Raw genomic sequence first — 26,306 nt, 5'->3', positions numbered from 1 at the left:
GCCAGGGTACATATAACTGGAAAGAAACTCAGGTGGGAAAGCAGAATAAGTAGATCACCCAGAGCAGAATAAGAAGATGATTATTGATTAAATATGAGGTTTTATTTAAAGGCAATATTTCCTTCTAGACTCTGAACTTCAATAATGTGGTCCTAATGCATCTTCTTCATCTCTGTGTTCCCATGCTAGTTATAGTGCTTGAAATAAGAGGGAGATTTCTCAAAAAGAAAATTCTTAGGCTTCAGGGTTCCATCCTTGCATAAGTAACTTCCAAGGCCCTGGAAGGGTCTCAACCAGTGTGTTCACAATTTCATATGTTTTTGTGAAACATTTGTCGACTTGTAAAATGTTTCATTCTATAGTCTCTTATCAAAGAGCCTCCAAAATTATTATATAAGCTTCTGCTCCTACCTGAATCCGTCACTGCCTAAGACATAGTAAATATTCAATTAATATTTATGAGATAAATAAATGCATAAAAAAGGGATTTAATGGTAAGATTTGTAAAAAAGAAACTTTAACAACTATCTCTATAACTTGGGAGAAGTACCTTAAAACTGTTCAGCACCTTGCATATATTGCAAATATACTCATAATCTTTTCCTAAAGAAAAGAAATAAACACAAGTAAAAATATATATTAACATTTAGGAAAAGTTGGGAGAGGAGAGAGGAACAGACAACTGAGAAAAATAAATGTATTAAACACCTAATTTCAGGAAAATATTCACAAAAGCCAGAATACTGAAATAAATCAAATAAATGAGACTAGAATGTTAAGCTTTTTTCAGGGAAAGATGTGATGGGGCATACATATTTTATTTTCTCTAATAGCTACCAAGAACAAACAGTCTTAAGCAACTTGTTCTAATTCCATAACAGATTATAGAAGAAAGTGGGTGGCCACTGGAGAAATAAAATAGTAATACAAGGAATTTTTAAATGTTTCTCAAAAGCAAAAGAGGCTATGATAATTGAGTAAGCTAGTAAAATAATTAGGACTTCTTCCGAGAAATTTTTTGGACAAAGTAGTATTTTCTGTAAATGTTTTCGAGAAAACAAATGGAGAAATTAAGAGATACCACATTTGAAAATCTTCACTGAACAGTCTTTTTTATTTTTTAAATTAAGAGAAAATAAAGTTGTATCAAATTGTTAATCCTGTTTGGAATGTTCATGTTAAGAGAGGCGACATTAGGCATATTAATGTGTTTGCTTCTACTCTAATTCACGATTCCCTTCCTTCTTTAATGAGATCTGCTCTGCAGCCCATAAAATAATTGTTATGGTAAACTGACTTTTTAAAATTAGCTACACACCAGTTGGTCCAGAAACCTATTCCTCCAGACCATTCATGCACAAAATACCTTTGTGTGAAACCCTTTGCAAATGTGTAATGACTGGAGTTAGTCCAAAAGTTTGCCCGCAGAGTCTCTCTGTGGAAGCAGCCTTACAATTTCCTTTCCTCACAAGCGTTTCCATAAGACTCTCTGTCACGAGGGCAAACTCAGGCCACTGGAAGGCTGACACTGAAAATACGTTCAACCCCACTACTATTTCCAAAGAACTGTTTTCGTTAACCTGCAGAGACGCCACCTGACCCAGCGTCCAACTGGATGGCAAGGAGTCTGAGAGAGAAGCTGTTCAAAGATTCTCAAGGGAAGTGGAGGAAGATTTACATGGAAGATCTAACCTGTCCTAAAAACCATTAGCTCATTGTTTCATGTTCTCACTGACATCCCTGTGCTAACTTTCACACTGTGATTGTCATTCCACTAGTGACCCCTGATGGAGGAAGGCCAACTGAGACTGGAATGGTTGGCATCATCCTTTCCTCAAAAGTGGGGAAGAGAGATGTCTGTAAGATACCACAAGGATGTAGAGACTCTGTAGCACTCAGTATTCAAAGTGATGTGGAGAGGGATGGTTGAGATGGAGCACACAGGCTCATTTACCCCTTAGGATCACACTCCTAAATCAAAGAGGCTAACAGGGCTAAATGTGTGCTAAGGTTGTACTGATTACTCAAATACTTTTCAAGTGTTCCAATTTGTGTTCATGGAAGCATCTTATTTTTCTGGAAGAAAAATGAAGGTTTGCTTTGGTACAATTAATATCAGTATCATTTGTAATACTTAAAAGCTCTAAGGAAAAATGAACTGAAAATAAGGAAGCTTGAGCATCACTTAGCACATATTACATTATTCTACAGAATTTTTTTTTTCTTTTCTTAAGAGCATTATGGTCTACTGTACAAAAGAAGATTATACATTTCTCTACTTACTCTGACAAATAAATTATCTTTCAGTCTTTTTTACTTTTGACAGTTGAATTGAGGACATGAACATTCATTTAATTAATTTTACAAATATATTAATAAATTTCTAAGTGTAGGCCTTGGGCTCGTTGCCTGAAATCTAGTAATGAACTAAGTTGACATACATAGAAAGTTCTTGGCATGCATACTACTCATTTTAAACATATTCTATATTTTGATAGAACTTTAAAGCTGATCAATTTGGCACTACTTTATTTTGTACTAATTGAATTTTGATATTAAGAGTCTTGTCCAGTTTCAATAAAAGTTTGTGTTAGAATGCATCATCTCAAGGCAAGATTTGATGTTATCACCCGAAACACTGAAAATGTCAACCAAGAGGAAAGAGTCTGAGAGGTCATAGCATAGATTTAGTAAAATATCTGACAGGCAAAATCTAATTGTAAACAATATTTTTCAGTATATAATGGAGAAGATGATGAACCAAGTTTCTCAAGCTTAGGCTTTTCTCAACAGGAACGTATCTATTATAGTAAATATAACACAAAGGAAAATTATGACTCAAATTCCAGAAATCAACTTCATGGCCTATTGCTAAAGAGGAAGATGTGTCATGGACAATCCAATTCATAGAGAGGAATTGCAAATGGAAGAGGATATAAGGGAGCATAAGTCAGGTCAATACTTGTCTTGCAGATTTTTTAAAAGTACAGAAGTATACAAACAGGTAAGAAAGAATGGCTACAGTAAGCAGCAAACCTTGTAACTCAACTAGGCTCTGTTCTTATGAAGACAACAAGGGACAAAAACTCAGATCTAGAGCCATCCATTGAAATTTAACTGTTATGGGGAGAATAGAGTCAGATGAAAACTCTGAATTTTATGAATAAAATGCAGTTTCATGGAGACATATAGACAAACAGACAGATATATCTCTATCCATATCTCTATCATCTATCTATCTGTCATCTATCTTATCTATCATCTATCTATCTATCTATCTATCAATCATCTATCTATCTATCTATCTATCATCTATCTATCATCTATCTATATCTATCTATCATCTATCTATCTATCTATCTATCATCTATCATCTATCATCTATCTATCATCTATCATCTATCATCTATCTATCATCTATCATCATCATCATCTATCTATATCTATCATTGAAAGAGAGACCAAGTAAATTTGAACTAAGCAGACTGCAGGTCAACATAGCATCCTGGAAAGGGAGTGAATGTGTGTAAGTGTGAGTGTAGTGTGAGTGTAGTGTGTGTGTGTGTGTGTGTGTGTGTGTGTTTTGTGGGTAGGGGCCAAAAGCAGGGCTAAGACACTAGAGAATTCAGGCAAGCAATAGATTAGCATCAGGCTGCATTTGGTTGCAGGTAACAAATCTGCAGATCTGCAGCTGTTCTGTAAACATTTATAGTATCTGGACTTTAGTAGCTTCAGCTAATTTAAGATTATGGCTGATCTCTCTAGTGGTGAAGTAATTTCTTAAGAAATGAGAAGAAAGTGGTAAGAGATAACAAATAGTTTGATCCCATTTGTTAATGAATGTAACAAGTAGTACATTTATAAGCAACTGTTTAACATATTTTCAAAATATTTGATTTTTTCTGCCTCTGGGAAAAAAGCAACAATTTTGCCTTAAATAAACACAATTGACCACCTTTTAACTACTTGGAAATAGTCATGTTTATCAGCAAAGGATACCTGAGTCAATTAATTGTTTTAAGTTTTCAAAATGCACAGATTTAAATGCATATGAAAAGTGTTAGTAAAAGAAAGGCATAATAAACTTAACCAAGCCATAGTAAAATTTATATTTTTAACTGTACAGGAACTTTAAATGTTTTATAAAACAGATCATTTGAGAATAAATTATTGAATGATCCAAAATTGTAGTTAGAACTTTCTCACAGTTACAAAGACATATAGCAATGACATTGGATGGGCATCAAGGGACACAGGAAGGTCAACTTCCTCTTCAAAACCAAAAACTTAAGTGGATCATGAAGTTCAATTACTGGTAATGGCCAGTATTTCATTTTTAATAAAAAAAGGTGTGGTAAATATAACATAAAAAAGAGCACATTGACAGAATTACTTATATAGTTTATCATGAAATCTACTTCCAGTTGTGCATTTGGAAATGTGTACCAAATCACAAAATAATATGTATTTATTGTGGGTTGGAGTAAAAAAACTTGCATATTAACTGGTCTAGAAAAGGAAGTGGGAAGAAGTGGTCCTATCCTTTTCTATGTATTATCCTTCAGGCTATACTTATATCTTTCTTTATTCAAGTGTTTTATGAATGTTGATTTTTACCCAATTTAACCTGCATTAAAATGTGGAGAGAGAAATATAAGAAACAAACCATTTTTTAAGTAAAATGTTCACCTCTCTAGGAATGATTCTGCCAAATAAAATATCCTTCCAAGACTTACCTGTGAAAGTCCAACTTACAGGTATTGTTCAAAAAGTTAAAACCTAATGAAAATGCTGATATTATCAACCAGCATTCATGTTACTGGTTTATAGTTACTCGCGTCACTAAGCCTTAAAACTCCTGACACGGGTGAAAATTCCATCACTAATTTTAAAACAGCTTTAAAAGAAGGACTCAAACGAGTCAGACTTATTTTTTTCTTTATCTGCTTCAGGCAATGAAGGAATCTGCTGTGTCTCCATGTGACATTTAAAATTTCCCTCATTTAAATTGTCTTAACTTCAAAGAATTTAAAATACAAATCCATCTTCTTTCGGCAGTCTCAATGTCAGAAAGTTATCAAAGGAACAAAGCCCACCTTCAGCTCAATAAAATGATACTTTTTATGAAAGACATTTCCATTATCTACAGCTAAACTAAACTCTATAAACAATCACCACAATACTGAATTCAAATTACCCTATTTATAAGAGTTGTCAGATTATAAAGAATATTAAAAACTCCAAAGAGACATAAAGTCAGAAGACAATTCATAGTTAATAATGTAGCCCACAGAACCGTGGAATAAACCTGGCAACGAGAAAAACTGTTAGAATAATAGAGGAGACAGTGACAATTCTGGCATCTGTTCTCTCTTTCACGGAATGGGAGAATCATTGCACATACTTTATTAGTTTGTGGTCTTGGTTTCCTGCTTAGAAAAAGTAATTTTGAAAATCTACGTAATCTCTACTTGCAATCTCCAGAAAGGGACCTACTGAATAGACACTAATGTTTTTATTTCAAGATTAAATATTACTAGCTTACACTTAGTAAATTATTTTCTATTCTTGAGCAAGTTTGTTTGATTTATATATAACCTGATGGTTGCAATGTTGGACAATTAAATTCTCTCAGTCTCAGTTTACTCATCTGTAAAACGGGAAGGTTGCTGTGAGAATTCAACAAATTAGTAGATGTAAACTACATAATATAGTCTGACATATTGGAAATGTTAATAATGATTTGCTATTATCATTATTATTATTATAATTATTTGTTTAGGTTTTTTATCTTCACATCCTGACTTCCCAGTGAAATTGTGAGAATTAATGAGGTAACACATTTAAAACACTGTCTCATTAGGTAAAAGGTGTTAGGTAAATATTAAGATCCTGGAGAGCATGGAACACGCTTTGCTACATTTGTAAACACTCTTGTAGGTAGACTATAGACCAGTATTACTGATAAAATCACATTTACTCATAATCCTAAAAAATTAAATTATTCATGTATGTTCTGATATGTAGGAACTTTGAGGGGAAATATACAAAAGAAATGTTTCCCCTGTGTTTGCTTCCTCTCTATTCCTGTTGAACTTTACTTTAAAAATACAAACACAGCAACACAAAGGCTTTAAACCTTTGGGTTCCTGTGGACATGGTCAGTCATTATCATTACAAGAAAAGAGGACCCAAAACAGGGAGTGTGGTAGAGAGAAAAGAGCATAACCTATATGACAGGAATCCTAAAATTTTACCAGTTGTGAGCTGGGGTAAGGGCCTCCTCTAGAACATTTAAAGAAGTTATCTAAAAATCTCCTCTAAATCTGTAAGTTTATACTTAAGTGTGAGAGTTATAAATTTGAATCACAATCTCCTGAGTCACGATGATTGTGTTAACTGAATAACGCTTTTAAATGAATATATTCTCATTTAACAGAACAGAAACTCAATTAGATGAGTCATCTTCACTCTAGAGGCACATAAATATACATTCAGGCTCAGAAAGGTTGAATAACTTATGAATGGTATAGCAGGATAGGGTTTGAAAGTGTTTCTTCCAAATTCAGAGTCCGTGCTTTCCTCCTATGTCACACTACTTCTTATATACACTTTTTCATTGAATGTAAATATATTGCATTTGCCCAATGATAGCCAGTGCAGTTTTGCCTGTGAAATTTCTCTTTAGTATTAGAGGCATTAAATAAACTCTATTAACTTAATAAATATTTACTGAATGACAGTGTGGCAGGCATTGCATGATATATCAGGGTACAGTAGTAAACACCGTGAATATGGTACCCAACGTTATAGAGTTTATGGTCAAGGTGGCTGCAGAAAATTTATAAGAAATATAAAAAGGTGTTCAATTATTATTATTATTATTATTATTTTGTAAGCTACCAGTATTTAAATTCCACTGTGTACCAACTATTGCACTGGATACTTCTGTTACTTTGTTTAATCCCTATCTATGAATTAAGTATTTTTTTACAGATGAGAAAATATGCATAATAGTATAGGCCTGTGCCAATTTATTCCCCTCTGGCAATGGATAACATTGGCCAACTTCATCATATCTTCTATATCAAGCAATTTCCTTAAAAATACTAATTTGATAGATTAAATAGTTGTATTTCATTGCTTCCACTTGTATTTTGATTTCTAATGTGGTTGGAAATTTGTGGGTATATTAGGAAAAGTTTATTAGGCATCTACTATTAATCAAGTATTACATGTGGCATAGAGGTTAAAAAGACAAAAGTATTTCTTTAAAAAAATAGAAGATTAAAAGAAATGAAGAGTTTATAAGCATCACAGGTAAAGAGAAACATATTTTCTTCATAGACTAAAATCACCCATTTGGTCACAGAATTACAGTTGATGGATCTCAATAAGGAGGGCAAAGGCCTTTCTGAATCATTGCTTTCTGTTGTTTTCACAAGGATTCTGTCTTAATAAAATTAACTGTGCTTTTATCCTTTATATATGGGTTTCTCCTCAGCTTTTTCCCTCTATCTTACTCCATCACCTAAAATTTCATGTAGCTCCCAGTTTAAAAGCAAAGAATGGCTTTTACAGTGTTGACTGTATGTAGATTTAATATCTATAATTCATCTGAACAAAGAATTGCTAATGTGAATATAAAGTTTCTTTTAATGCATTTTCAGAATATGTCTATTGTGTTTGCTAATATAAGCCGTCTGGTATTTGTAATGCTTCTTAAAGGCTATTAGTTATTCCTTAAAAATCAGATTAAAACTAATACCACATTTCTGGTGTCTTGGCTTTTGTTCCATCTTCTTTTAGCCAAATCATACTGGCTCCAACCCACTCTCTGGACAGCAAGTGAAATTGCCCCAGGCTAGGATTATCACAGTAGGAAAGTCAGATGCAATGATAAAGGAACCTAATATTCATTACACCCATATGGCATATTCATTTTACATAGAGCTTCTTTTTCAGTCTAAAAAATCACCTATTTTATTCTATTCCATTCATTTTACTTGTTTTTAAACTGTACAAAACTGTCAGAGTTGAAGCAACATCTATTTGTAGATGAGATCTGTTTACATCTAACCTGCATCTCTGAAGCTATTTGTGAGAGTTGTTTTTTATAACAAAACAAAGACTTATGTGACAGTGACTTAAGCCATAGGATGCTGATTGTTCACTTATTAGGAAGTCTCAAGGTTCGTGGTGGCTGGGTTGGCACATAGACTCAATATGCTCAGAGCTCTGGGTTAGCATCTTGATGACTCCTGTGGCCTACTTATCATAACAAGGCAGCTGCATCCGATCGAGACATCTTCTCTTTTATTAAAGAAAAACCAAAAATCATTCCCAGAAATTCCCTGGAAGTTTGCCCTCTGTGTCATTGGCTAGAACTTTCTACCAGAGGTTAGTCTCACCTGCAGTAAAATGAAAGAAAGAAAACCTGTTCTATTGCTGAATCAAATCAGGCCTATAGAAACAAAGAAAAGGTTAGGAAATAACTTTGGTATAAAAATCCAAGAATATCTGAGGAAAAAATCACAATGATTGATCCAATCTAATTAGTTCTTAGATCACTTTAAAAGCAGCCAAAGAAACCATAAATTCATTATGATTAAATTTGGTCCAGGGTCAAATATTATAAATTTGAATATATAAGCCTCTCAAAAATACCATGCTTTAGACCCATATTCTCTAACAAGAGAAAAGCTTTTCTTATTGAACCATATTTTATATGTATACCAATTTAATTTAATTCATATGTCATAGAAATGTGGCTTGATTCCATTGTGCAGCAAAAAAGTCCAAAATTTATTGACTTTGTTCAGCCTCAGTAATAAAAAGGACCATATGTGCAGTCAGTTTAACAAAAATATTATGAGAACATATTTTTGCAACAAAAGAGAAGTTTTTATACCTGAAATTGTCAAGAAGACACTTAGCTTGTTTGAACTTATGACAATAAGACAAGTTTGTTGAGAGCTAGAAAGTCTATCTTTAGAAAATTGAATATATGACAACTATGAAGCATATCATGCACAGAAAAAAATAGCAGCAACTTTGGTCTAGGTTTTGAAAATATATAACTACCTGGTATTTTTAGCAACACCTTATGGATAGAAATAGCAAACTAATTTAAAACAAAAATAGACATTTTTTTTTCCCATTTTGGGTGGGTTTTTTTTTTTAGTAAAATCATTTAAAATGTCACCACTTAAAATATCAAAGCATATTTTATTTATGAAGGATGTATTTCTTCATTTTAATTAAATGAATATGATGTATGAAATCTAAGACCACTACTATAATGAAGAATTATTCTCAAATGCTTGCACAGTTAATATGATTAAGTAAGCAGCAGTACTTTAATAACTTTGAATTACTGAACATTTTCTTTTAAATAAAATGATCTTGACTGGATTGTCTCCAATTCTGTTTCATTTGCTTTTGGGTTTTTAAAGCCACAACGTGGCCAGTAATTATAGATGATCTTTTCAATATTTCATATGCAATTGCACATAAAAGATAAGATGACATTATAAAGGAATTGACGTGGTATAGGTTTCTATAAATGTTAAAGGCAATGAACATTTAAATAATCAATATCATAGAGATAAGAATATTAATTTTCTAAAGAAAATAAATAGTACAAACTGAAGTTAATGGCTGTATTTTGATGTACCAAAACAATTTTTCTAATTTAAAAAATGGGAATTATACTTGAACAAATACGTGATTACTCAATTAAAATTGTTAGGGAAAGGTTTTTCACCCCGGCACATATGAAATGCGCATTAAAAACAGTGTTCTAATGAATATTTATTGCTGAAAGAGAAAATCTAAGTCTGTGGTGTAAGTCAGGCCCCCAAATAGCTTTGTAGAATTTTCTAACAGCAGAGCTAATTGCTTTTGCTGTCTTTAATACCTTTCCATTCATTCCCTTCCAGTGGCCGCAGCCTACCGTTGCCCTTCTGCGCACCCTATCTCCACTCTCATCGTCACCCAGGAAGAGTCCCGAGGGCAGCCTTTCCCTTTTCCTCACTGGTGGCACTGTCCTGACTAGTCAGCATCCCAACATTCCCAACTCCCTGGGCTTTCCACTGTCAAGGAGAACTGGGGTCTGCTGCAGCTGCTGCTCTCTCTAGGTACAACATTCAACCGGTGGCGACACACCATGATTTCATATCGTTCTACAAAATCGAGGTTAAAAAGTAAAAGGATGGGGAAGGGAAGATCTATGTGATGATGAAAGTGAGTCAAGAGCTTCTTCTTATTCTGTCAATAAACAGTGTTTAAGTTTGAAAGAGCAGCGGGGTTGCAATCAGGACCGTTTTGACCCATGATGTGTCAATAAGCTTTGTATGGAAGCCAGGGGTGTGGCTGTGGAAACGATGGTCATGTGGTACCCAAGCACTGAGGATTAGAGAGAAATAAATGAGTAAGATAAAGAGGCTTTGGAGGAATCTAACAAACAGATATAATTATCATATACCACTTTCCTTGAGAAAAGTGATTCAGATTTCTAGCATTCAATATCCAAGGAAACTTTTGGGGGTTAAACTATATAAGAGTGCATGAATGCTTGTTTAGGTAAATTAATTGAACCTCTGCTAGGCACATAAACCCAGTTCTTCACCCAAAGCAGTTTTTTCCCTCTAATACAACATTAACATAGCCCAAGCCCCCAATCCTGTTTCATTACGGAAAATATACGTCTTTCATAGAAACCCTCCCTACAATTTCTGAGGATTTCCGAGAAATGCTTCTCTGGTAAAACAAATGAATCCTGGCTGCCGCTTGTGGTGTCCTCATGCAGTGTCCTTCCAGTATTCTCTTTGTTACCTCTTGTCTCTCGATTGATTCTCCAAATGCTGCCATTTCCCAGGTAAGAGAATGATTCCACACTATACTTGAACAGCACATTTAACACCCATTTTTAGTATGTAATACAGCTTTGCTAAAGTCTGATTATAACACCAATAACTAAATGCAGGAAGAGACACCTTAAATATGGGTATCTGATAATACAGGGTGGGCAAAAGTAGGTTTACAGTTGTAATAGAAATAAACAATACAATAATTAATAAATAGGAATATAAGAATAAACTTTGTTTCGAGTACTCACAACTGTAAACCTACGTTTGCCCACCCCTGTATAGACTTGGAAGCTAGCAGTCTTTTCAACTTTCAGGACCATCTGTTTTTTTGTTTTGGTTTAGTTTGGTTTTTTAAAAATATATCTTTATTGATTTCAGAGACAGGAAGGGAGAGGGAGAGAGGGAGAAACATCAATGATGAGAGAGTCATTGATCATCTGCCTTCTGGATGCCCCTGACTGGGGATGGAGCCCACAACCCAGGCATGTGCCCTCACCGGGAATCAAATCGTGAGCCCCTGGGTCCTAGGTCGATGCCCAACTTCCGAGTCACGCCTGGCCGGACACCATCTGGTTTTTTGAATCATGTTTGCCTAGGGTCAAATTCCCACTGTCTTTCTTGTGTGTGTTTGGGGGTTGGGGAGATGAGTAAACGTTACAGTAATCTTCTTCAGCTCTAACTGAGCCCTAATGACATCCTAACAACTCCATCTGATTGTCCTCATTTAGACTTCATCGCTGGTTTAAGATGGCCTTACATCTGCATGAGTCAATGTTGCTCTCAAGTCAACCTGACAAGAATAAAGAAAAAGGATTTCCCAAACCCACTTTCAAAGTCCAACCTAAAATACAGAATGTTTACAAATCCCATATTTGCCATTTTGTCAGCTTCAATAATTTTAAAATCTAGATTCAACTTTGAGCAATAGAAGAAACCTTGGAAATTTAAAATAGCAGTTTATCTCCACTGCATAAGCATTACTGCTTCTACATATTGGAGCATTGAATATGTGCAAATTACTGTCTCTTATGGCATATCTTTTAGTATTTCAAATAAAATGCACCTTTAAAGAATGACCGATAACTCATAATTCAGTATTTAATACAAAAAATGTTGAACAACTGTATTTGAGTATATTTTTTTCATACTCACATCCTAACCATTTTATTTTATAGTGCCGTTTAGCACTTCTGGTATAATTCTTGAGTAGTTCATATGGAATTAGAAAATTTGAAATGTTTCTGAATTATTTATGTTATAACACAAAGTTGAAAAGAGAGAATTCAAAAAAGAACTTTGAGCAAGAGGTTTTAAACTTCAAGTTCGAATAAACTAGTCTAATAGCTGCTTTAGTATCATGTTAGAAATAACTTCTGATGAAATAATTACACTTAACTTTTAGTCTCAATTTTTTGCTTTGGTTTATAGATATTTATTTTCCAACACTACATTATTCTATAGACCTCTCCATAAATATATGTTACATGTCATGTTACAAAGAGTTATATAACATCAAGTTGAAAGAAATGATACTTAAAGATGATTTAAAGAAACCCATAGCTGATGTATATACTTTCAAATGTTCTGACAAACAGTTGCCATATTTATAGCAAGTATAGCTTGTTACTTCGAGCAGAAGAGTTTTTACTTCACATTATAAATTTATTAAATGTCCACCATATTGTAAGTCCTGTGTGAGATGTTTAGTCCACAGGGCTAAGGAGTCAGTCTCTGCCTTCTGATAGTTCCCAGCTAGTAGGAGCGGCCAACAAATTGATAATTACAAATTAATGTGATAATAATCTCATAAGACATTAAAAGAATGCACAAGAGGGGTACCTGGACAAAGAAAAGGCCCATCATTTTCTCTATAGCACCTCTCTACTAAGGAGTGATAACTTTGTTTCTGCCTTTTTGGGTGTGTCAGCTAAAGCCTGGCAAAGGAAATAAAGTCTAAATCAGCTTCTACCAAATTATGTTCCTTTTTCCCCCAGACAGAAAAAAAGGGGGGAAAACCCCTAAAACACATAGTATATTAGAGAAGAGGAAAGCAGAACAGTTCTCCTAAATTGGTTTATAATACCTTCATAATACCTTGTAATACCTCTATGATGAGCACTTGGATTATCTTCCAAGTTTCTCTTAATAGCACCAACGTGCACTCGCAAGAACTCAGAACAGTTCACTTTGTATAGGACCCTCTCATTAGATTGCAGTCATAACTTAATTCCATTGACATTTATAGAGCCCCTACTATGTCAGAGGCTCAGTGAATGGGATGCTGAATCACAGAGGCATAGCACTTGTTCTCAAAAAGTTTAGAGTCTAATGAGGGACACTGGGGAGTAAACAGGCAAAATATAGTGCGAGGGCTATGATAGGGCAATAGAATCTGGTTACTTGGGAGCAGTCCAAAAAAGCCTTTCTAAAGGAACTCGCATCTTGATCTTTGACCTGAGGAGTGAGAGGTTAGCTGCTCTAATTGGGAGAACAAAAAGAAAATGAACCAGCAGAGCGAAGAGCACTCACAGAGGCTGAGAAGCAAAGAGGAGCATGGTGTTTTCAAGAAAACTGGAGTTCAGTTTAGCTGGATCATTGAGTGATCCATGTTTTGGGTAGCTTGAGAAGAAGCTGGTCAGGAAATCAGAGGACTAAGCATGCTGGCATCTGCAGCCTATTTTAGGGTGCATGGACTTTTGGACTGAGAGTCATATAGAAACACTGGACAGTTTTCACCCAGAGTGATATGATCAGATTTCATTTTAGACAAAATATAATGGCTACTTGTGGAGAAGAGATCTTCAGGACCTCAAGTGAAGAAGCAGATAAGTATATATTAAAGTTACCGCCCCCACCATAGTGCTTCTATCAGTTTCCATTTAAGCAACGCCCCAAATTTGCTCAGCACCAATTAACCCCCAAGCCCTCAGTGGCATTCATGGTTTAATGGCTTTAGTGTTTTTTTGTGGTTGAGTGGAAAGGACTGTCACACTACGGATAATGTCCCAACATGATCAGCTCTCTTGACCTCCCCCTGTGAGTGTTGTTCTCAAACACCTTCATCCCGCCAACTACAGCAGGACCCCAGGGCAGCTCTGGTGCCCAGGCACACACAGGCTCTGGTTCTTCCTCCATTTCCAGATTTGGACATAGTCTGGAAGCATGAGATCTGACTTCCCTAGAAGCTGCATGGAGATGCTGAAAATATTGAGTGTGAGGCATTTCTGGGATATTTTACTGGCCGGTTGTTTACATGGATCTGGTGTGTAGGAGAAAATGCCAGACTACATTTGTAGGGTTGGGGCACTTGTAATTGAACCATTGACATGAATGGGATTACCTAGGGTTTGCAGAGTAAGAGAAATCAAAACCTTGGGGAAAACTACTGTTAAAAACATGGACAAAGGAAGGAGTTTTGCATAGGATATTAAGATATGCCCTCAGTGTATGGAGACAACCCAGCAGAGTTCATTACTTCAAAAATAAAAGAGTAGAATGCTCTAAGTAGACGTGAAATGCTTTAAAGAGATTGAATGAAGTAAAGCCTGAGAGGGGCCGTTAGGTTTAGAGATAAATTTGGCAAGAGAATTTAGAGAAATTTTGTTGGAGTGGTTAGAAGTGGGAAGAAAAAAAAAAAAAGACTATGGTGTGTTGATGAATTGGTATATTTTCAAGAAGATCATGACTTGGATAAAACAGAAGAGGCAGACAAATGAGTGGGATCCAGGTTTTCTATTTATTTTATTATTTTTTTGAGAGACTTGCACATTTTAAAATACTTATGAAAAGACATAAGCTTATGAGCAAGTAAGAAGAGATTAAATTTACAGAAAATAGGAGAGAACTTCCAACAAGTTAACAGACAAGCTACCTTGTACCATGATTAGACCACAGATTTGTTTATTTATTTTAAGCCCATAGCATATTCTAGAGAGAAATTTTCCACAAATTATGGAATTTAGGTTTCATCTGAAAATTTGGAAGATTTGGCAAATGCTGGGCCAGTATCTTTAATGGAGGCCAAATAGTCACCATTATCTCTTTCAAAGGAAGTAAGTATGGTTTCTTGCTCAATTTATTTATCTATATTGAACTGGTGTCTGTAAGTGTTTCAGTTTGCACAGGCTGAACTATAGAGTAGCAATAGAATAATTATAAAATAAGCCTGAAAGAGTCAAAAGATATAGGTTCGGAAAAGTTAAAGAATTTTAACAGAAAGGAAGAAAGAAAAGAAACAAGGAAATACAGATAAGTTTCTATCTGTTTTGGTAAATAGTTGAGGGAGTCAGGGGCAAGGCCTTCTCTGAGAGTGGAAGGCAGTTTATTAGTGAAAATCTTGACTGTAACAGTTTGTAGAAGTAGGGCTAAAAATAATGCCCTTATGATGTTCTGTATAACTAACATATTTAATTATTTTTGTGATTGGAAAAGGTTTTAAATGTACTATTACTACTAAGAACAATAATGATGATGATGATAATAATAATAATAATAATAATAAATTGACTTACAGAGCACTTACGTCATTCCAGGCACTATTCTAATCTCTATAAATGAATCAACCCATTTAATCTTCACAGTAAGCCTATGAAGTGAATTTTATTCTCCCGATCTTACTTCATTAAAAGGTGACTGTGTCAATTATAGAAAATGCCAAGTTTTATACTGCAAAATGAGAATTTCTCAATTTGATGAGATTCAGGGCCATTATCTCCTTTATTATTACATTTTTTACTTAAGTAGGATTTATAAGCTAAATCTCCTTATCCTCATTTCATTATTAATTTTAATAAATACTGAAATATTATAAGGAACTTCACTTCCACTAAATATTGTGGAAGGCATCAAGCATGAACTAAATAGTTAAATATTTCTCTTTGTACCACCTAAGTTTAAATGAATTCATGAGCCCCTAGAATGCATAACCAAGGCAATCTCTTCTCTAGTGATATTTCATTGGCCCTGGGTAGTTTAAATGCCATCCCACAGGGAAATAGGTATTTGTAATAGATGAGCTTTTTGCTTAGAATTCTGGAATTGTATAAGCAATACCAAATTAACACAAAAGATAACCATATGTGTAATTAGTAGTAAATACTAAAAATAACATGCAACCATCTACATAACTATGTATCCTTAAATCTATCTATGATAAAAATATGCCAAGATTCCCAGGTTAACATTTTTTAAAGAAAATGCCTGTATGTGTTTTTTTCTCAAGATTAATATTACTGGTGTCCTCACATTGATTATTGTGTGCACATAAAGAACAGGTATTTCCTATGCACTCAATACTCAATTATTTACATGAACTATTATGTTATAGCAAATAATTAAAGATCAAAATATATCAGAGAAATAAATAGTTACCCTAGAAGGGAGGCTTAATAGAACAATGGCTTAATAAATGATATCACGATGCTATTAAACTACTCTTAACTGAATATTACTATTTAACACTTCGTCATTTGTTATTGCACTGTGTTATGAACAAGTGCGCTGTAAGGCTGGGAGCTGACATTTCAACTCTGTGGTTAGCTATTCCTGGGTGAAGGGGTAGACTAATAAGTACTGCTACATGGTATAACCCTAGCATTATAAGTACAGGAATTTACTTCATATCTGTAGTTTGGGATTCTTGTTTGTCAAATTAATAGGTATTTCTCCATTTAGCCCATAAGCCAAACTTTAGATGTAAGAAGAGTTGATTAAAATTAGTGATGCAGTGAGAGAGGGCATTTATGCTTTGAAGCTTAGCATGTGGCTTTCTCCGTGATGCTCGGGGATTCCATTCTCCTCTCCACGTGAGCGTGGAGCTCCCCTGGATGTCAATGGGAGCTGCATTTCCGTGACGGGAAGAAAATAGGCTCACCAAGTTAATTATCAGGCTGGTTTTGGTCTCATTTTAATGCTCTCTTTATTGGCAATGGAAGCCTGATAAGTAGCTCACTTTGTTCCTCACCTGATTTTCCGAGGTAGGAACAGAAGGCAAGTGCTATGTAAAAAGGTGTAAGCTGTGAGTAAATACACCTAGGGCACGTAAAAGAATTCAGCAGTTTTACCTAGCTGCAGGGACCTTTCGCTAGATTTCCCAGTGACGCAGTTTAGGCTGTATTCACTCTAAACCTGTGTGTCATTTTAGACGGCGGGTATTTTGTCCCAAGGCTAAATAGCACAATTGTTCCACATTTAATAAATAAAATATTTAAACCAGCATATCAATATGCCATCCATTGGGTAAAACAAACTCTAGGAAGGGGTATATTTATTTCAGAACAAGTTAATAAGTCATTTTATTGCTTTTGTTTAAGAAAAAAAGAGGCAATTTATGATTCTGTCTCAGAATAAAAAGTGCTGGAATCTTTTGTAAGGAGGTCGCATTGCATAGAGGTTACGAGCTCAGATTCTACAGTCAGGCCAGCATGTGGGCAGTGCCAGCTCGCTCTAGGACTAGAGCAGACTCGATTGAACTCCCCACGTCTCAGTTCCCTCATCTGTAATATGATGATGCAAGCAGCATGTACTAAATTAAAAAGTACGTGAGAAAATTTAACGTTCATACACGTAAGCTCTTAGAACTATACTGAGCAAAACAGGTGCTATATAACCTATGTATATAATATATATAATGCATGGTATAACCTTGGCATTATAAATATAAAATAAGAACAGTTATAATTATTAATGAATAAATAAGACAAAGCCTTATGAAGGATATTTGCATGCTATAGAAAAACAAAGGACTGCAAATAAATGTCCTACATATTTAAGTTTCAGTCTGACAATTGTACAGCTGGATAGATTTTTCCAGGAAATTATATTCTGTTTCATGATGTGTGAGACCTCTCTTTGTTACTCCAAAGATTTCTGGGCCCTGGTTAAAACCTCTACTATTTCCACTGCTGTTTGGGGACAATCCTAACCAAAGGTAAATAATTTTTAAAATACTCCATGTCAGCTGTCATATTATGAAACTTAACGAAAGGCCAGCTAACCCACTGAGCAGTATGATTTTAACCATTTTTTGTAACCTCTGCTATGAGGGACACTGGTCCTTTAGATTTTGAACAGGATTTTATTAGGGATGCTTTAAACAAGGGGGTGAGGCTGGGGAATGAGAACATATCGTCGAAGTGTGATATGTTTTATAGGGATTATAATCCCCTTGGCCATGGCAGCTGAAGAAATTTTTTCCTCTGCCTGAAACTTTAGTCTTTTCTAAGAAAAATAGTCATTTCCATAGTGCAGAGAGGAGAATTAGATTATTATAGGGAACTCAGTGATGAGTGGTCTGAGGACCAGCCTAGATGCCATTATTATGATGTTTTCCAAAGAATGAAACTTGTAAGCAAGGTTACTTAAGTAATGTATAATTTAACACTTAAAATATTATAAGTCAAGAAAAATAAGTTTTATATAGAATTTTATATATTTTACATAGTGAGATTCATCATTTACACAAAATATTACTTAAAAACCTTAAACTTTGAAAAAATGAGCATATTTAAACATTGTTTGTAATAGTTCATTTGTTATCAGACTTTGGAGAAAATCATAAGGGTAGAATGTGATCCACTGAAATTTAAAAACTTACTTTATGTAATTTACTGATAAATGGAGTGTTTATCTTCATTTGTTTTCTCTTATGTTCCCGGTAATCTCATAGACTAATATGTGACCTATTCCTGGAAAGGATACAAAACAGGTGACATGAATTTATGAAAAAATACAAAATATAGATGCACATTCCTTTTGTCTCAATTTTCTGTATATATATATATATATATATATATATATATATATATATATATATATATGTGTGTGTGTGTAATTTTTCTGTCAATTTTATTTTTCTGTGATATATGGGGTTTGGGGTGGGGGTAGAGAAAAACAATCTAAAATTTGTTTGTGTTAGAAATAAGATAAGGTTTAAAATGAGAGCTGCTGATAATAGTGTATCTGTGGAGAAACAAGACGGCAGCGTAGGTCACAGCTGCACCCGCCGCCTCCCACAACCACACCAAAATCACAACTAAAACACAGAACCACCGTCACTCAGAGCCTCCTGAGACCTGGCTGCACAGAAGCCCCACAACCAGGGAGCTGAAGAAGCACCGAGACCCGCAGGAGGGGCAGAGACGCGGGCGGATCGGGGCTGAATCCCGGAGACCCAGCAGCTGGCCCACACCCGGTGCCGCGGTTTAAACCCGGAGGGAATCTGGGTGGTGGGGGTTTCCCAGAGGAGCGAGGGGTCCCAGCCCCACATCAGGCCCCCAGCCCAGCTCCAGGGCCGGGAAGAGATGTCCCCACAACTCCGGGCTGTGAAATCAGCGGGGACTGTCGCTGAGGGTCGCGGAGGCCGCGGGAGCCCCAGCAGCTCCTCTCAAAGGGCCCGCACATGGACTCACTCGGACGCTCCCTCTGAGCCCAGCGCCGGGCAGTGGCCTGAAAGGACCTGGGACACTCGGGGGGGAACTAACCTGCCTGAAATCCAGGCGAGAGGCGGAGGGGCGGCTTCCTCCCAGGCAGAAGGGCTGGCAGAGGCCGTTGCTCCTTTGGCGAGTCCTCCCTGCACACAGCCAGCAGGCAGGCGCCATATCTGAATCGCCAGCACATGACTCACACCTTTGGCCCCGCCCCGTGATTCCCGGAGGCCCCGCCCCTCCCCACCTGCAGCTCATCCAGGCCATTTCCAGGGGCTTTTCTGTGCAAGTGGCCTCTCGAGCCTCATGCTTAGGACTTTCCTAAAATCTCTCAAACAAGCAGCAGCGGGCCCCATACAGCTTGATAAGTGGCCCCAGGCCTGGCACTAGCAGCAGCCTGCATTGCCTCATAGCTTGGCCTCTCCTGGACAATGCAAAGCCCAGCACAAGTAGCAGCCAACTACGGTTTGCTGTGTAGCTCATGCTGGGTGGCCCTGGGCAAGGCACTGGCAGAGGCTGACTTTGCACCTCCCGGGAGGCCCCAGAGACAGTGCACCTGATGGTCAGACTCGACCACGCTGGATTACAACCCTACCACATCCACGAGTGACACACTCAGGGGGCCCACTTGGTGAACACCAAAGCTCCACTGAAGTAAATTCTGCTCCATAAGGGTGTCTTCAGCACAGCAGCTCTTTGGCTGTAGTTGCAGCTGGTTCTCACAGCCGATTGGCCTGGGGGGTCAGTTCCTCCCAGGGATGCCAACAACAACCAAGGCTCAACTACAACAGGACAGTGCACACAGCCCACACAGGGGAGCACCTAGAAGGCTCAGCTGAGGTGACTGGGGAGGCTGAGCCACTGGACCCCACAGGACACCTACTACACAAAGCCACTCTACAAATTCCAGGAGACATAGCCGCTCCACCTAATACATAGAAACAAACACGTGGAAGCAGCCAAAATGTGGAGGCAAAGAAACATATCACAAAGGAAAGAACAGAAGAAATCTCTAGAAGAGGAACTAAATGAAATGGATCCAAGCAAGCTAACAGATACAGAGTCCAGAATTTTGTTTATAAGGATGTTTAAGCAGACTATTAGGGAAATAACTGAGAAAATCGATAACATAATAAAGTACCAATTTGAAATGAAGGCTACAGGAACTGAAATGAAGAATAATTTACAGGGGATCAACAGTAGAGTAGAGGATGCTGAGAATCAAATCAGCAATTTGGAAGATCAGGAAACAAAAAACACTCAACCCGAAGAGCAAAAAGAAAAAAGAATCCAGAAATATGAAGATAGTATAAGGAGCCTCTGGAACAACTTTAAGAGGCCCAACATTTGTATTATTGGGGTGCCAGAAGGAGAGGAAAGACAGCAAGAAAATGAAAACCTATTTGAAAAAATAATTACAGAAAACTTCTTCTACCTGGGGAAAGAAATAGACTTACAAGTCCAGGAAGCACAGAGGGTCCCAAACAAGAGGAACCCAAAGAGGCCCACAGCAAGACACATCATAATTAAAATGCCAAAGGTAAAAGACTAAGAGAATCTTAAAAGCAGCAAGAGAAAAGCAATTAGTTACCTACAAGGGAGCACCCATACGACTGTTAGCTGATTTCTCAACAGAAACTTTGCAGGCCAGAAGGGAGTGGCAAGAAATATTCAAAGTGATGAAAAACATGGAACTACAACCAAGATTGCTCTACCCAGCAAAGCTATCATTTAGAATTGAAGGTTAGATAAAAAGCTTCACAGATAAGGAAAAGCTAAAGGAGTTCATCACCACCAGACCAGCACTACAGGAAAAGTTGAAGGGTCTTCTTTAAGAAGAAGCTAATGAACAAAAGAATCTGATGAACTAAATAGATCGAGACATTAAGGCATGCAACAGATGGTCATATCTCAGAGGAAAGAGGGAAGGGGGGTGGAGGGTGGGAAGAGATTAACCAAAGAAGTTATATGCATATATGCATAACCCATGGACACAGTCAATAATGGGGTGAAGGCCTGGGGAGGGGGTGGGAGCGAAGTAGAGGGGGTCAATTGGGGGGAAAATGGGACACCTGTAATACTCTCAACAATAAAGATAAATTAAAATAAATAAAAATTAAAAATTAAATGAGAGCTGCTGTAATTTTAGCATTTTCCATAGGCAGATGGCCACCGCGCAGTGTCTCTGGTGGGGGTGGACAGCAACGGGGCAACTGCAGCAGAGTGTGAGGTAGACTTGCATGCTACCCTAAGTCATGAAGTGCCAAAGGAGAAACAATAGCTTATGAAAGCTGTGATCACATATTACAGTCTATAATCTATACTTTCAATGAACTGATGTGACTTATCATTATGATAGTCATGTTTCATAGTGCATACCTTATAGAGATATTTTATATTTTTCTTACAGTGTAAAGCTTGGTTGGCATCTACTAAAATCTAGACTGGTAGTTGTGAAAGAGGAAGAACAGTATATAGAAAATTCATTATGTGATCACTGGGCCTTTAAGGACACTGGGGGAATTTGAAAGCAATTTCTTTCAACAGAACCAATGAAGGAGCATCTTTAGGAAGAGAAGATCAGCTTTATTTAAAACAAAGCAGAACAATGAAGCATTTTTAAGCTTGCAACACCACTCCTCCTTTTCATAGTTTGGTTTGCCCTCTTACAAAGTAACACCCTGGCATTCACATTAGAATTAAAACCGACAAGGCATCCCTTTCATCCCTAGCTGCCAAAACTCCTCACTACTAATAATTAGCCATTCCTGGCTTCGAGCCAAGAGAGTTTAATAAATACTCGAATGGCTTCTGGGACTCAGCTGCATTTGTAGCTTTAGCTAAAAAGGGATGGGGGTTGGGGAACACTGCTCTACACTGAATGAGATTTGCTCAGTAGCATCAGTGGAGCAAAATGACTACTCAGTCTATTAATGAATGGCCATTATTTTAATATATATTTTATATTAGTATAGATGTAGAAATGCTCATTCAAATTGGTGATACTCAGCTTTATAAAGTTTATTTCTATACCTGCCTTAGATAATGCGTTAGTATATAGCATTGTAATATTTGATAATCACTCTAAAAATCAGTATTTTTATACATTTCATACAAGGGTGCTTCCCTAGGAAATGTCAATGGCTTTGATTTCCAGGCAAATAATGATTCATAATATTCAATCTCTACACGATAAAACAATGTGGGTGATATTTTTTAAGTAGTCACTTATGACTGTTATTTTATTTACTTGAGTAAATTCTTTAGTTTGTAATGTTATCAATCTTAAAGTTTAACAGTTACATACAACCAAATGTCTTGATAAGAGTAAATATTGTTGTATTTATTAGAGAAATACGGTGGAGATGTGGAATTTCTTTTCCAAAATTCTGTTGTTTTATTTGTTTGTTTACTTTCATAAAAAGAAGGGCATTTCTATTCTATTCACTCTCTATGGGAAGGGAAAATATGAGAGAAGTTATTTTAGTTTCTTTCGTCTTTTATTCTTCAAGGCAGAGGGAATTAACTTACCTTATTGGTAAAAAAAAAAAAAAAAAAAATGAAGGAAAGAACTGAGAACTGTGAAAGTATGGGCCCCCCTGCCCAGTCAGTTCTGTTTTCAGAATAGATTCATTCTCTGCATCCTGGGGCAGGCTTGGCCCCTGTGAAGGGAAGGAGAGTGGTGCAACAGGTGAGCCCAGGGTAAGGGATAAGTCTGGCTTAGAAGGGTTAAGGTTTCACTTGCAGCCACTGGTCCAAGCAGATATCTTTACCTCTCTGTCTCTATCTCCTGATTCTTTTCTTCTTCTTCTTCTTTTTTTAATATATCTTTATTGATTTCAGAGGAAGGGAGAGGGAGAGAAAAAGATAGAAACATCAGTGATGAGAGTTGCCATCCCCAACTGAAGATCGAGCCCGCAACCCAGGCATGTGCCCTGAATGGGGATTGAACCTCAGTCTCCTGGATCCTAGGTTGATGCTCAACTGCTGAGCCATGCCTGGCCGAGCTCTGTCTCCTAACTCTTACTTCCCAATTCTTCTAAAAGCTCTAGAGGAAGAAGCAGGCTGGCTTACTTACCCTAAAACCCTAACATCAGTGAACACTGATCTAGTTGCTCTATGGTCAATATAAATACATGGTATATGTGTGTGAGTGTCTTATTGTCCTTGAAAGCTCTGTGTGCCTATTTTCCTAATCTGAAAGAAATATAGATGAGGTTTTGGCCCTTGTTTTAAGGCCTTAATCCCAGAGTGGTCCTCTTCTGCCACTGTCAACACAATGAAATATATGAGAATTTGTTCCATAAACTCTTATTAAAAAGACTGAGTCAAGAAGATAGCTTCAATAGCTCACCAATGCTACCTTCCCAGTTTCTGACTTGGGAATTCACTTTGATGAAATCTGTATGAATCTTGAGCTGAAAGGGAACCAGATTTCCCCCATGAATTTCCCTAGAAAATGATTTCATAGACCACTAGCGGACTTTACTATCACTTGGAACCATATTTTCAAGACAAAGGTATTAAACCTCTAACAAATCTCTTGATTTCTAATGAAAAGTTGTTTTATCAACATGTATTTAACCAACAATTAGAGTAGAAATTGTCACTTTGGATGTTGACCAAGAATTAACACACTGCAATCAGGAATTCAGAACGTTTATTGCAAGAGCTGAATAATTGTAAATAACGTAACTGGCAAAGCAGTAACAAGGATAATTGTTTAGATATTTATTCTGTCAAAGTCATCAAACACCCCTCACAAACTGACAAAAATGTACTGCAATAAGCAATGCACCCCTACCCATTATTTTTCATTATATTGTGAAAAAATGTGAATTGCTATTTACAAAGTAATTTTATTTTTGGTAACAAATTAACTATCAGATTAGCAAACCTTTTTTTATTTTTATTTTTTTTTCACTTTTAAACTGATGTTGAACCGCGTCATTAAGATAACTTTCACTTCTTTCAATAAAGACAATTTGTTGCATGCTATTTATTTGTTTAAATCATCTGTCATGCCTTAACAAAAACCTCCTAAGAATGTTCAAATTTGGATTTGTTTGCACGTGCAACTGAGATCTTATTAACATTAGTTGTCACTCTGTTGGTTTGACCTAAGTGACGTGATGCTGGTACCTGCCAGGCATTGACCAATTATGATAACAAACAGTTAAACAGCAATAATTAGAGATTTATCCCTTTATTTCCCCCAACTAGCCTACCTGGAGAATGTTCTGTTACATCATGAAGGCACAACACATTAAATATTTTGTGGCTATGGTCTAACACTTGTGTTACAACAACATTATTGTATATGAGGATCAACACAAACTGCCATTTCAACAAAGTTGTAGACACACATTTGCCCAATTGTAACTATTTTTAAATAGTAATTTTTCTTTAATATATGCTAATTTTGATACATTAGTTTTTCATGAGTGACAAGTACAGGATATTATATCACTTTCTGAACAATAACACTTTCCCATTACTCTTTCACTTAATACTACTAATTAAGTGATTTGCTTTTGCCTACTTTGAAAGTAAGGATGTCAAAAAAATAGGTTCTGAATTTCGCAGAAGTCATTTTCTAATATAAAGTTTTTACTTTTTATCTTTATGTTATACAGAATCTCGGCATTATAAGCTATCATAGAAGAAGCAAGTTTCCAGAACCTGTTTAAAAACACAAGTGTTTGAGAGCCTTTGAACAATGTGTGTCAAGACAGACTACTAACGTAGAAACACCTCACTAAAAGAAACAACAAAAAGGCAAATGAAAAAAAAAGGAAAGAAGCAACCATATAACACAGAATTATGCTACAACATTTTTTAGGTGAACATTTTAAGTACACAAAAGTTGTTAATAATAACTTGCTTCTATTTACAAATACTTTAACACTGACTTACAAGTGTCCACTAACGTTGTTAACAGCACAATAGGTTTAATGCTTATCTTTTTAAGTTTCATTTGAAGTATAATGTCAAGTATAGCAGTCCCAGCACAAATCAATGACAAAAAGAGCACAATTTTCTAACTGGATATATTTGTCAATCATTCTAATCCATGGAACTTTCTTACTCTCCAAATGCATATTCTATTGTTCATAGCAGCAGTCCAGGGTCAAAATAAAATGCAATTTAAAAAAAAAAAGAATATTTGCACAATGGAGAGAGTTTAATCAATTCTAGTAAACAAGATCACATGGCTAGTAAAACTATCTTCTCTCTTATGGTGTAAAACATTGTATCCTCCATGGTGCTAACACAAAGTTATGAATATCCCTGCTACAAGGGGCATAGTTGTAGAGATCTTTTGAATACATAAAGCTCTGACACACACAGTATTAGCATGTCTATTTAGATTAATGTTATTAAGTCCCATACAGCCTTTTTTGTTTTTTGTTTTTTAGAGTTGGTGCTCCTTAGGACTCTCGATAGCACCTCCTGCTTGCTTATAAGACTTCAGATTAGCCAGAGGAATGTCTGTCATGTGGCTGCCGTTGTTGAAATGGCCTTCGTTGGAGCCATACTGCTTACGATCGCTGAACTGATTCCTGTTGCTGTCTTCTTTCCAGGCTCTGGTAAGGGTGTGCCCATTCACAAGCTTGTCTTTCTTGACCCATTCTTTCTGGGGTGCAAAAGTTGAGAGAGGAGATTTGGGGTGCTGATATGGACCCAAGCCAGGAGGCATCCAGCAATTATCAGAGTGACCCAAAACCAAGCACTCTTGAGTGCACATCTCTGTAGCTTCAGCTAATCCCCGGGGGCCCAGAGGCCCATCTGCAGAGGACAAGAGACAGAGAAAATAAGAGGAGAAAGCAGTTAGAATTTTCATTTAAAATTATCTCCTAGAGAAAGGGGCATTGATGATCTCATTTTCTCATGAAAAGTATATTAAGTTAAACAATTCAAAGATATTTTTTTCTCTAGTCTTTTAAGAATAACATAGAAGGAATCAAATGTCTTGTTATAGAGGTAAGCATTATCTCTTTTCTTCTTTAAA

General features: G+C 36.3%; 1 protein-coding gene across 6 annotated transcripts in view; it reads right to left on the bottom strand.

Annotated features, from left to right (window-relative positions):
* Positions 1-23,938: 23,938 nt before the first annotated feature.
* Positions 23,939-26,306, bottom strand: part of PCDH9 (protocadherin 9) — an 838,035-nt gene continuing 835,667 nt past the window's right edge. For all 6 annotated transcript variants that reach the window (XM_081128654.1, XM_081128657.1, XM_081128655.1 and 3 more), the window contains one exon: positions 23,939-26,083. In XM_081128654.1, coding sequence (XP_080984780.1) covers positions 25,710-26,083 — 374 coding nt within the window. In that variant the 3' untranslated portion in view covers positions 23,939-25,709. The remainder of the gene's footprint in view (positions 26,084-26,306) is intronic.

Source organism: Miniopterus schreibersii (assembly GCF_964146895.1).
Source record: "Miniopterus schreibersii genome assembly, chromosome: 2".
NCBI lineage: Eukaryota > Metazoa > Chordata > Mammalia > Chiroptera > Miniopteridae > Miniopterus > Miniopterus schreibersii.
Note: the sequence above shows the minus strand (reverse complement) of the source record. Positions and strands in the feature narration are given on the sequence as shown.